The 12,553-nt window shown below is 51.0% G+C and overlaps 1 protein-coding gene across 4 annotated transcripts in view; it reads right to left on the bottom strand.

Annotated features, from left to right (window-relative positions):
- The window catches only part of MED12 (mediator complex subunit 12), a 74,517-nt gene that overhangs the window by 43,760 nt on the left and 18,204 nt on the right, over positions 1 to 12,553 (bottom strand). For all 4 annotated transcript variants that reach the window (XM_075007409.1, XM_075007410.1, XM_075007408.1 and 1 more), the window contains exons 15-23: positions 11,501 to 11,674; positions 11,002 to 11,146; positions 9,943 to 10,061; positions 9,631 to 9,774; positions 8,380 to 8,543; positions 7,954 to 8,085; positions 6,935 to 7,162; positions 3,806 to 3,950; positions 3,551 to 3,671 (exon numbers count right to left, since the gene is read on the bottom strand). In XM_075007409.1, the coding sequence (XP_074863510.1) occupies positions 3,551 to 3,671; positions 3,806 to 3,950; positions 6,935 to 7,162; positions 7,954 to 8,085; positions 8,380 to 8,543; positions 9,631 to 9,774; positions 9,943 to 10,061; positions 11,002 to 11,146; positions 11,501 to 11,674 (1,372 nt within the window). The remainder of the gene's footprint in view (positions 1 to 3,550; positions 3,672 to 3,805; positions 3,951 to 6,934; positions 7,163 to 7,953; positions 8,086 to 8,379; positions 8,544 to 9,630; positions 9,775 to 9,942; positions 10,062 to 11,001; positions 11,147 to 11,500; positions 11,675 to 12,553) is intronic.

Here is a 12,553-nt window from a genome sequence, read left to right on the forward strand (position 1 = left end):
TAGGTTGTCCCTTGGGGACCTTTCCAAATCAATACCTACCTTTCCCTATCAAAACAAAAAGCAGTCAAGTAGCACTTTAAAGACTAGCAAAATGGTTTATTAGGTGAGCTTTCGTGGGACAGACCCACTTCTTCAGACCATAGCCAGACCAGAACAGACTATGGTCTGAAGAAGTGGGTCTGTCCCACGAAAGCTCACCTAATAAACCATTTTGCTAGTCTTTAAAGTGCTACTTGACTGCTTTTTGTTTTGATAGTGTATAGACCAGCACGGCTTCCTCTTTGTTACTACCTTTCCCTATGTTATGGTATGCACTAGGCCTTGGCATTCAATCCCAGCTCCTGGAAGTCAAATTAGGGACACTCAGACCATGGGCTTCTGTAGCCACTGATGGCCTTGTCCTCCAGGAATGCCTTTTATTATTTTGTGAACCCAGTTTTACTTCTAGGCTTCCCCAGCCCTTCTAGCAATGTGTGAGTTGACTGTGCATGGTTTGAAGAAATTTGTGGTTTTTTTCTTTAAACTGCTGCCTATTAATTGTACTGGATGACCCCTAGTTCTTGTGTTATGTGAAGAGACCATACCACCTCCCTATTCACTTTCTCCACACCTACCATGGATTTTACAGACCTCTGCATTATTCTCCCTACCTCTGTTCCATGCTAAACAGTCATACTCATTTTCATTTCTCCTCAGATGGAAACCGTTTCACACTTCTACGTCAGAGCAGTCATTTTGGGTCACATCAAAATTGCTGGTATTTCTCTCTAGTGACTGTTCTTTTTCATTTCAATTTAGCTATCTTCCTCAGTGTCCGTAGCACCTCTTTCCAGAAGTGCATGTGGTACCAGGCGGGGCTTCTTTAGTATTTCCCCCTCCCAGGGATGTTAAATGGAATTACTTATGGTCGCTATTACTCAACAGCTCGTCTACATTCAACCTTTGGCTAGATCTTGTGCTTCACTCAGAACTACACCATGAACTGCTCCTCCCGTCGGTTCCAGGACTAGTTATCCAAGAAGCACCTATTAATAACATGAAGACATTTTACCTCTGCATCTCATCCTAAGGTGAAATGTACCCAGTTAGAAAGGCAAGAGTTGTAATCCCCCATGAAAAATAGACAACTCCATGCTAATCATTAATCAAATTTGTCAATATTTAGTTGCCTGCCTTCATGTGATGTAACTGAATGGGACTCAGAGACAGTTTCTCTTCAGTTCCTACTTGTATTTTAGCAACTTATATCCTCTCCTCTTTATTAAAATATAGAGAGTATCCCTGCTAACAGCCCCTACCCAAAGGCAGTTTCAGTCCAGACTGTGCGCTTTGCTACACCTGATGGCTTTCACTTAGCCCCTAAATTTAAAAACTCTTTTAATATCTTTGGCATCTGACTTGCCATCAGTCTGCTTCTTTGTGGTTTAGGCTGAGCTCATGATTTCCATCTTCCTTTCTCCAACAGTTCCCCAGTTCTTAATAACTCTAAACCCTTCCTCCACACATGATCATCTCATCCACTCATTCAGACCCTGCACTTCTGCCTGTCTAACTGGCCCTGCACATGGAAGTAGAATCATTTCACAGAGTGCTACTACAGCAGTCTTGGCCTGTAATATCTTAACCTAGAAGCCTAAATTTGGCCTCCCTGACCTGTCTCCTATCTTTACATATGTTACTGGCATCTAAATTTACCACTCACTGGCTTCTCCCCAGCACTGCATGTTAGTTTTTCTAAATATCTCAAGAGATCTGTAACCTTAACACCTGGTAGGCAATTCTTCATGATGTTCTCCTAGTAGTCATAAACCCCAGGTACTCCTGGGGGAATTCTGTGCTGCTGCATACATGCAGAATCCACATCCCACACAGCCCCCTTGCCCGCCCCCATGTGGGCCAGCAAGCCCCCAACAACCTACAAGATTAGAAGGCAGGGAGCATGGGGAAGACAGAGTGGGGCACATGGGTTCAGAAGGACTAGCTGGGGGACAGATTGGGACAAAAACTCAGGAGTTAGTGGGAATAGTGGAGGGTGCTGCAGGGCCACGTGGGGAAGGGGGCTGATGTGCCAGATCGAATGCAAGAGGCTAGGGATGAACCAGGGTCTGGATGATTGAGGCTCTCCAACTTCATAACTGGTTGAGGCTCTCTAACTTCATAACAAAAAACCCATTGCATTTTTCTCCCATACACACCCTAACAACCTTCCAAGTCACTCCCAGGCTCCTTCCTGTTCCTTCAGCTTGCTCCATTAGCTCTGACTTCCCCAAGCCTTTGCACTGCTTCTGAAAGGGGCAGGAAATATGGGTTTGTATTGCAGTTTAAATGAAATACCCAAGGTTCTGTATTAACATGCCCTGCTGCAGAGGTGATGGGGTAATGAAATTGTGAGCAGGACGGGCAAGGGGCCATCAGCCAGGGACGGTTCAGGGCAACTGCTCCAGGTCCTACACTTTGGGGGCCCTGCAGGGCCCAGGGCAGCCTGCAGCACCTGGCTGGCATCAGGATTGGGCCCACTCCTACACTCACCAGTGGCACCAGAAAGAAGAGTGACCCAGCCACAGACCACGATTCTCAGCTTCCTTCCAGCTGTGTTGCAGGGGGAGGGGGCTTGAGGAGAGAGGTGGAACCACCCCCTGTGCTCACTGGCAATGGCAGGAAGCTGAGCGCCATGGCTGGGAGCTGAGTTGCTCCACTTCTTGCCAGTGAGTGTGTGAGGGCTCAATCCCACTGGCAGGGCCAGACCCCCACCCCGCTCATCCCTCAGGCTGTAGCTCCTAGGAAAGGGCTTGGGGGAAGGCGTAGGGTGGGGGCCAGCCGAGGTGCAGCCGGGGTTGGAAGAGGTGGGGTCGGGGTGAGGAGGTTGCCCTTGGCTTCCACACCCTTGTAAAGAGGGCCCTCCCCAGGCCAAGGATGGCATGGGAGGGAGTCAAGGTGTGTGGGGGGGCGGGTTTCACATGGCCAATGTTCCCCTTTATCACTCCTCTGCAAACACCACGGCTAGTAAAGAATCTGTTTATCAAACACTGTTGCATTTCTTTTTTTGGTCTGCACCGGCCCAGACACGCTTGGTGAAGGAAACCACTGAAGTGAGAAAACTTGGTCTTTTGACAAATGGAGGGTGCAGAACTTTAATACTTCATGCAGAATTTTTTACTGTCTTGGCATGGACTTTCCCCAGGAGTACCAACAATCTGTACTGCTGAGGAGGGAATCCTCTCCATGCCATTACCTGCTTCTTTCTGATAGCTGGGGCCTCTTCCCCAGAGACTTTTCTCATGCCAGCATGTGGAAGGAAGGTTACCCTCACACCAACTGGCCAGAGTTTCCTTCACAAACACAAGACCCAGCGATTTTCATTAAATTAAAGCTCCAGTTCTTTAGAGGGGGGCTTTGAGCCTATTCCACAACCCTGGCCAGGTACTGCTGGAGTACACCTAACATTACTATGTGCCAGGACTTCAGGGTCCCACTGCTGGGTCCTGGCCCTTTGAGCCAAGCAGCGTGCTGCCCGGAACCCAGCAGCACTGTGTCCCTGGTAGACACTCACCGGCATTGAGGAGCGAGGGGATGGCTGCACAGCGAATCAGGTCCTCCAGTAGCAAGCACTGACGGGCAATGAGAATGGCAACAAAGGTGGCCAAGGAGTCATGGAAAGATAAGTCGCTGACCTGGGCAACAGAAGAGCAGCCAGTGACCATGGCAATCTTTGCTTTACTCCCCAGCCCCTCCAGTTAGCACTGTATGGGGGAAGTGCCAACCCCCCCACTCCCCTCAGCCTTGTCACTTGAGCTTTTCCACTTACATCAACGTTGCAGAGGAGGTCGTTGAAACCACAGGTCCCATTGTTGGAGGAGCAACACAAAGCCTTGAGCACGCCCAGCCACTCGGCACTCAGAGACTTGCAGTAGCCAGTCAGCTCAGCACACAGGATAGCTATGTCATTGACTCTGGAGAGGGGAGCCATGCGGTCACAAGCAGCACTCAACAACCTAGCCCTGCCCTCAGCCCTGGCGCAGGGCCAGGCTCTGCAAAATGGGGGGAACTGCTGCGTACTGCTCTCGTTTGAAAGTTCTCATTCAGGCAAAATTACAATAAAAGATCAAAAATGTACCTGTACATATCACATGTTGCTTAATCTGGCAAAAGTTCTGGGCTCGCTGTCTGAGGAGCCCTCCTCCTCCACATATGCTAAAAAGGGTGACCACATTTCAAAATACCTGTTATCTCTCTCAGGACTCTCTCATGCTCGTATGTGGTAAGAAAGTTGTGTATTACTATCCCACAACACCACAGGAGGAGGGATCATGTGTTCCTATTAAAAATCAATGCAAAGCATAGCTGCTGACAACAACTTAATTTGTTGGTCTATTTAAAACAGATAAGAGGAACGCTACAAAGCCAGCATATTCTCTATAAAAAAAACCACTTCTCTGGGCAACAGAATTACATCATTACACAAATGACATCTTTCTGCTCCCCATGGGAGAGGCAGAGAGAGGGGGCCAGGCTGGGCTAGCTTCCCAGCTCCCCAAGAAGGGCAGGATTGGCCTCCACCTCAGCCTTCCCTGGGCCCTCACCCCCAGCCAGCCCTGGCCCCTCTCCCCGCCTCCCTTTCACTGGTCCTGGGAGTTGCCTGGGATGGGAGGATCTGGGAGAAGCAGCCTCTCAGGCCATGGCAGGAAGTGAAGGTGCCTCTGAGAGCCAAGTTCCAGCTGCAGCTACTAACTCCTCCTACTCCCCCACCACAGGCCATGTAGTAGGGGCAGCAGGAGCTCAGATTTGAACAGGCACTCTGGTCTCTTCTGCTGGGGAGGGAAGGCACTGCTCAGAGTTAGGCTCCAGCTGCTACTGCTGACAGGGGAGCTGCTTTCTGCTGCCTGACCAGGGAGCTGCGGGGAGTCAGCAGCGGCAGCTAGAGCTCTGAGCAGCACCTTTCCTCCCTGTCATGGCCTAGTAGCGGCAACTACTCCCAGCTCCTCCCCTTGCCCCCAGCCAGAGGCGGCCCAGCTCCACCCCGTCTCCCTTGCTGCCCTGCTGGAGCGGCCCAGAGTAACCTCCTGCAAGACTTTGAATGGCAGACAGACCAGGGTGGGGAGGTGGGGATGGAGGTGAGGAGAAGGGCCAGGGCAGCCCACTTGGCTCCCTGATCCTCCAGGAAGAGGGGGGTTGTCAAGTGTAGCAAACAGGGCGTGCAGCCCCTAATATTTCTGTATTACTATGAAAACTTGTGACTCAGCTTAGTCCCTCACTTTGTCTTCTACCATTGACAGCTATTCTCTTTGAACAATTTTCAGGGAAGTTGTGCACCCGCCTCTAGGGTTACTTCCCTAGTCTGACTGCAAGAAGACCACAAGAGACAGTATCAAAAGTCTCACTGAAGTTAACAAGGGAGCTAAAAGGTTTTCTGCATTAATGAAAGTCACTGTGGGCTAGAGGGCAGTTATTAACATAAATCCCTAGTGCAGGCAACAAGTCTGTGGAAGTTTTACCACTGGGAAATCGCACAGACTGATTCAAGAGGCCCCATAGCCAACTAATTATCTGCAAAAAGTGACTTCCCCAACCAGCAGAGAAACAACATTGAGGCTAGTCTACATTAGGAAAATAAGTCAATTTCAGATACGCAATTCCGACTACTGCAAGTGCGTAGCTAGAATCAACATATCCAAAATCGACTTACCTGACTATCCCAATTAAGGAAGGTCAACGAGAGCGTTTCTCTTATCAACATCCCTTACTCCTCACTATTGGTTGACTGCTGACCCGAGAGAGATCAATTTTGCTTGTCTTTACCAGGCACACAAAATCAAACTCTGGGAGATCAACCCTAACCAGGTTGTCCTTCCAGAAGTATCAATGTGCCCTTACTCTTGATACAAGAATGGACATAAAACTGTGACCCAGAGAGCTAGTTCCTGCAGAAATACTCTGAAGCACTCAAATCCTTTCTGACTCTGCAGGTGCCAAACAGGTGACAGCTGGGGAGCCAAAAGTGTGCATAGGCTGTTTGTTGTTTTTAAAAAGAGCATTGCTCTGTGAGAGCTGCCTGGTTACTGACGAACCCTTTCACTGCCCAAGAGAACAGGGCTGCAGGTGTGGAACTAAAGACAGGCCTGCTGAAATAAGCACAGAGAATTTCAGGAGTTTGCAGAGAGAGGCTGGAAGGACTGGATCCCAAGTTCCTGTCCAAGAACGGTGATGGCTAAACCCAAGATCTAAGTGGGGATGCCCTCAGAGAGTCAGAGGTGCAGTGAATTCGAGAATTTCTGTGACTGTCTGAATAAACTCTGATGGACTGTTAACATACCCATGGAGTCCCATCAGACAAACTCGATGGAAAATCAACAACTAGGTATTAACTTTTAAGAGCTAGCAGCCCAGGGAAGCAAAACATATGGATCCTGCAAAAGAGCAGCTTGATACAACAAACAGAGGTAGCAGCATACAGTGGTAAGCCATCTACTGTGCATGCACAGAGAAAGATGGAAATCCTAGGCATTTCTGAGCCAGAGAGGCAGGCAATGCTGCCAGCAAGGACAGGCACATAAGCTGACTTTTCCACTTAAAACAAAAGAGAGAAAATACTGGATTCAAGCTGACTAATGGGTGTTGGCTTACTGGTTTGCTCTGTCTCTCTCTTATGGGATCTAAATTAACTTGACCCTGAAGAGAAACATGCTGAAGCCAGTAACCCAACATCACGGTGGCAGGGCTCATCCTGGTCAAAGGTGGAGACCTCAGAGTGAAGGGGTAACTTCCCATAGGGGCTGTATGAATATCAGAGGCACCCCTGGACAGGTGACAAGTATCTCCTGGTTCCCTTGTCTTCAGACATTCCTTGCTGAGCGAGGTGGTGCACAGACACTCCTGCTTCCCACACAAGGGTAGCCACTCCAGAGGGGGTCTCACCAGCCTCAGCCTGGTGACTTACCGGTCTGGGTCATGGTGTCCCACACACACATGCATGAGTGCATTGCACACAAAGCTGTAGCGATTGGCTGGGTTGTCATTGAGGCTCTTGCCCAAGTTGGTGTAGGTGAAGTTGTGCGCAGATGGATTCTCAATGGTGTCGATCATGAACTCGGGCTCCCACAGCATGTTAGAGTCAGAGGGCTCCACGTTGCAGTAGATGGTGTTCTTCACCTTAGAGCAGAAGTCACTATTGGGGCAGGAAGGAGAGGTTAGGCTCTTCTACAAACATGCTTCCCACTGACTTCCACAAGCAGGGCAGAGGCCCTGGGTAAGATTATTTCTGCTCCCTCCTCCCAACTTCCCCTGCATCCTCTGCAGTGCAGAGTTCCAGCTTTTATATGAGAGCTTAAAAGGAGCTCATTCCAAACAGCTCCTCTATGAAACCCATGTCTCCTCCTTGTTGGGGAGGCATCTGGAAAACACCAGAGGGGATTCGGTGACCAAAGATGGACCTGCCACTTCCCCTGCTGTCAGTGCAGCTCCTGACAGGTTGAAGTCACCAGTGCTTGTAACTCTCTGGCTTAGCCAGCAGGTACCACGGTGAGAGAGAGGGGCCCAGGCAGTTACGACTAGCCCTGCGTTCCCAGCTCAGAGGAGCTGACAGACTTGCCAGCCCCTGGGCATGGTGAGGTGTGGGGGGCACTCCTGAAGGGAGTGGAGCCTCAGATGCAATGCATCAGGCTTGGGGCAGCCTGCCCTCAGTGCAGCCCACACGGCACTGTGACCCGACCTTGGCGCCCCTCACAACGCAATGCAGCGGCAGCAGTGGGGAGGAGCCCCAGAGATTTTTGAATCTGGGCCCCAGGGCAGCTGCCTCCTTTGCCACCCCCGGGCCTGGCCCAGATAGACACAAGATAGAGCACCTCCTGCATGTCCAGCAGAGGGTGGGGAAACAGTGTCTGCAAGCTCACAAGCAAGGCTGAGGCCATGGCCCTTCTGAGTGCAAGGCCAACTGCATCCCACCTGCCTCAAACTCACCTGAAGAGCTCCCCAAATTTACTCTTGAGGTGACTGCAGGAGGTGTACAGGTCGTAGAGGTAGGCCAGGATACAGCGCTCTGCTGAGGAGCCATCCGAGCGGTTCATGCCGTGTTTCACCACTCCACACAGACTGCACAGAGATAGGAAAATGATGCAACAGCATCATGAAAGGAAAGCCTGAGGGAGCATGGCATCAGACGATTCAGAGGCACCGCGCATCCACCCACATGAGGGCAGAGGCCCAGGCACAGAGACAGAGCCCCCAGAGAACAGATCCCTCCCTAACCCCATCCCTCCATGGGGCAAAGCTCCAGAAACAGACAATATATCCAAGGAAGACAGGCCCCTGTCCCCATAACCCATATAGGACAAAGCCCTGAGATAAGGATTCCCCTGCTCAAGAGGAGGCACAAAGCTTCCTTACCCTTCAAAGACCTGGGCCATCTGGTCTTGGTTCAGGATAAGGCAGGAGTGGTAGTGTCGCAGCACAGCCACGATGCACAGGCACAGGCTGGTGGTGTAGCTGCCAACTAGGTCAGAAGATTTCAACAGCAGCTCTGCCTCTACCACACTCAGCTCGTTCAGCAACTACACGGGTGAGACAAACTCTTCAACAACCCAGCAGGCAGACAGTTCCACTGCTACAAAACAATGTCCTTGGGGCATCAGCAGAGGGAGCTTGCTGGTGAGGCATAAATGCATTCAGGAGCCTGCAAGCTGGGCTAAGCCTGCCATTCAAGCCCACTCAGCCCAGGCAGTCTGCCAGCACTGGGGTGGCAAGCAGAAGGTGCCTGCCAGCTGGTCACAAGCAAAGGCTGACTGGCTTCTTATGTATGGCTCTGACCTTCCACTACCACGATGCATTCATCCACTGACCAGAACACAACAGTCTCATGGTAGGTCTGCACAAAGTTACTTCAAAATAACTATTGTCTACACAATGCAACGGCTATTTCCAAATAATTTCAAAATAGGGATTACCTTATTTTGAAATTGGTAAACCTCATTCTATGTGGAATAGTGACTATTTCAAAACAAGCCAGAATGCATCCAATGGCTCTATTTCAAAATAGGCTCCGTGTGTACAGACGCTTTATTCTGAAATAGCTATGTGCCACTTCCCAGTGCATGACTGTGTGTAAGGGTTATTTCGAAATAAGCTATTCCAGAATAAGGCTGCTGCGAGAGCCTCAGTTACACCTCCAGCTGTAGCCAATTCTCACCAGCCCAGTCTGGCATAATAGTCACAGCTGCACTGCAGGGTGGCAGGGCATTCTGAGGGAGACAACCACCCTTGGAGCTGGGTGGGCTGCCGTGGACAGAAACAGTACCCCCTCGCTTCAGAAAGGCATTACTGCAGCCTAGGGACAAGAACAGCAGCAAGGTCTGTTCCAAGCAACCCTGAAACCTCTGGAGAAATGACCCTCCAAACCCCAGCCCCAGAAGAGAACTACAGTGTTGTGCCACACATCAGCACAGCTCGTGCCTGCTCCCCCCACAGAACAACAGAGCGTGCAGCCAGAAAGCCCCGCCCAGTCATCCTGCGGCTGTAGGCCAGAGACCCCCAGGGACAGATTTCCACATTCTCCCCACCAGACTGCAGCTGAGCAAAGCACGCCTCAGTCTGGATCTAATGTGGATGACAGCCATTCTGGGGAAGCAGCCTAGAGCTCACCTGGATGGCAAAGTCAATGAGGCCACTGATGTTGAGTGAATACTCCATAAGGTCGAAGATGAACTGCACGTGCTGCACCAGAGGCAGATGATATGACATCCCTAAGGCAAAGCTAGTGATCTGTTCCAAGACATTGCGAGATACCTGCAGGCAAAGAGAGAAGCACAAGAGGATATTAGCTCCTTGCAAACATCCACCTGTCAGATCCAAATTACTCTCCCACAGTCTCTCCTGGAGGCTGCCGTCCATCTTGCACAGAGACAGATACAGCCAGGGCCCAGACTGGAGACAACTCTCTCCAGAACGCCATACCTGAGAGGTAACTTGGTGCTGATCAAAGTGAGAGAGGTGCTGGAATTTAGCAAAGATATCCTCAGCTGTTGGGAATGCCTCTGGCTTGCTCCTCTTCCTCTTCTGGCTTTCCTCTCCACCTGCCAAAGGCAAGAAATCCAGTGAGCCACTATCAGACTGTCTTCTTTGGTGTACAAAGCCACTTGGGCCTTCTAGCACCTCAGCAGGGAGCACAGGTCCACCCACCCACCGGCAGAGTAACCCCAGGGACAGCTTAGCAAGAGTGACCATGGATTCTCTTTCACTGCTAATGTTTTAACCAAGATCAGTAGTTCTTCTAAAACCTTTGCTCCAGGAATTCATTTTGGGCAGCTCCATGGCCCAAGTTACACAGGAGTACATAATAGTAGCGTCTGACTGTATGACAATAGTGTCTTTTGCCTTTGGAATTGCTTATTATGAACCTTCAACCCACACATTCTCCCCATTAGAACGAGTCTTGGGCCAACTCAAAACTGTATGCCTACCTGCTGTACAAAGCATCAAATCCAACTCTCAGAGATGGGACTCCCTAGTTCAGAGTGATGGTCCAGGATGCTAAACCATCTAGTCCATCCCACAGGACTTGGGTGCCTTCTCCAGGACTCTGAGCAGTCTCAGAGTGGCTGTTTCAGTGCAGGGTTTCCTGCGGAGACTAGTGCCTCTCCCTAGGACTCAAGCCTGGAAATCTTTTGCCTTGGTTTGAATGGCAGCTCATCACTCCTTTACAGGAGCGCCCTTCCTTCAAACCCGGGTGTCTGCCATTGTTCCAGAATCCCTGAGAGGTCCTGGACTGACAGAGAAGACAGCAAAGTGGAGTGAACCAAATCCCCACCTGGTGTAAATCAATGTTGTTCCATTGGGGTCAGTGCTGCTGTACGAGTTAACAGTCTGCAGTTCACGGTGGGTTTCCTGTACACGACCGTACAGTCTGTCTAGGGAGCATCACTGTTTCCCTTGCACACTCAGTCACCCCACTACAAGGTTACCAAGGGGCCCAACCAGCTGGTCCTGGGGCATGTGGGCCCCGGCTGTACTAACCGGTCTCCGCGGTGCTCTTCCTGTTTAACACCTTCAAAATGTCTTTGGTTATCTTCTTGATGGTATGGCGGGCATCATCTCGCTGTTTCCCAACCCCAAAGAGAACCACCAGCCGCTGGTTACATTCGTGACTGCATGACTCCTCCTGGGAACCAAAGGGAGACACTGCATTAGCTGCTTTCAGGCTAGTGCAAGTCGTTCCATCACACATAGGTCTGTAAGAGAAGAGGGAAGGTGTAACTGGGAGGTGACCCCAGGGACCAGGAAACAAAGCACCACCTCTGGAGCCCCCTCAAAGCCAAACTGCCCCAGCACTCAAGGTGCACATGGCTGTGCTCCTTTCCCTTTCAGTGCTCAAGCTGCCAGGCATCAGGCATCCCATGCTTGGGTGGACGAGCAGCAAGAAAACACACAGGTCTCCTGTGGGGGAAGGTGGTGTGAAACCCAAATCTAGTACCTGGGAGGAGAGTGCGGCCCAGCATGTGCATGGTTCTCATACCTGTGGGATAGGGAAGTGTGTGGCGTACTGGATATGCCGGGGTTGGTCATACAGGGATGCTAGTGTCCCTTCTGCAGACTTTTCCTTTAGCGGTGGCTTCGCTTCCTTCTCAGGATCTGGCTTCTCAGGGGAAGGACTAGCCTTAGACTCACAGTGCATCGGAGGAGAGAACATCTAGAGAGAGGACAAGATTGCTGCGGCTCATGGCCACCAATCAGCAGTAGGGAAAGCAGCCCACAAGGTTATCCCAGCCCACAGGTAAGGTTGGGGGGTGGGGCAAAGCATGGGATGGCACCCAACCTTCGGGGCACCACCCCCAGCTCAGGAATCAGCTCCACCTCCCCAGTGTGCATGAGTACATCTTCCTGGTCCACCTCCCATGAAAAACAAGCAACAGGAAATGATGAATTACAGGCTACAATTCTGATGAGAACACTCACAAACGATAACATTAAAGGCATGAGGCCCCAGGAAAGGGAGCTGCCAGATCCAGACACCGCATCCCTTCTAAAAGACAGAAATGGCTGAAAAAGAGCCATGTCCTGTGGGTTTGAGAGCAATCACTCTTTGCTCTAGCTGCCATCTATGCTGCAAGTGCCCTGCAAACATCAGTGAGCCACTCTCCACAACAGGCCAAGAATCATGCAAGGGAAGGCAGAGAGGTCATGTGACAGACCCAAGGCTACAGAGCCTCTGGACCACATCTGTGCCCCAGGGAAGCAGGAGTCTTGATGTCACCATCCTTCAACCACTCTGATCGCCCTTCCCTGCATTGCTTTCCAGAATGCAACTCAGCTCCTGCTCTCTCACCTTTCCAAGTGAGGAACGACTGGCCACCCCCACTAGCCTCTGGGGTGTGGCACACCTGGTGACGCAGACAGATTCGAACCTGCCGACGTGCTTGGTATTGGCATTACTCTACCCAACAGCACTCACAGGCAAGATGCGTCTACCATACAGCCCCAACCCCTCTCCGGACACAAGCCCTTTGGCCTGGCCCTTCAATTCCAAGGGCAGGATGTGTACAGCAGCAAGCTGGTGCACCTCCACATT

The sequence above is a fragment of the Carettochelys insculpta genome, chromosome 13 (genome assembly GCF_033958435.1).
Source record: "Carettochelys insculpta isolate YL-2023 chromosome 13, ASM3395843v1, whole genome shotgun sequence".
In the NCBI taxonomy this organism is placed as follows: Eukaryota; Metazoa; Chordata; order Testudines; family Carettochelyidae; genus Carettochelys; species Carettochelys insculpta.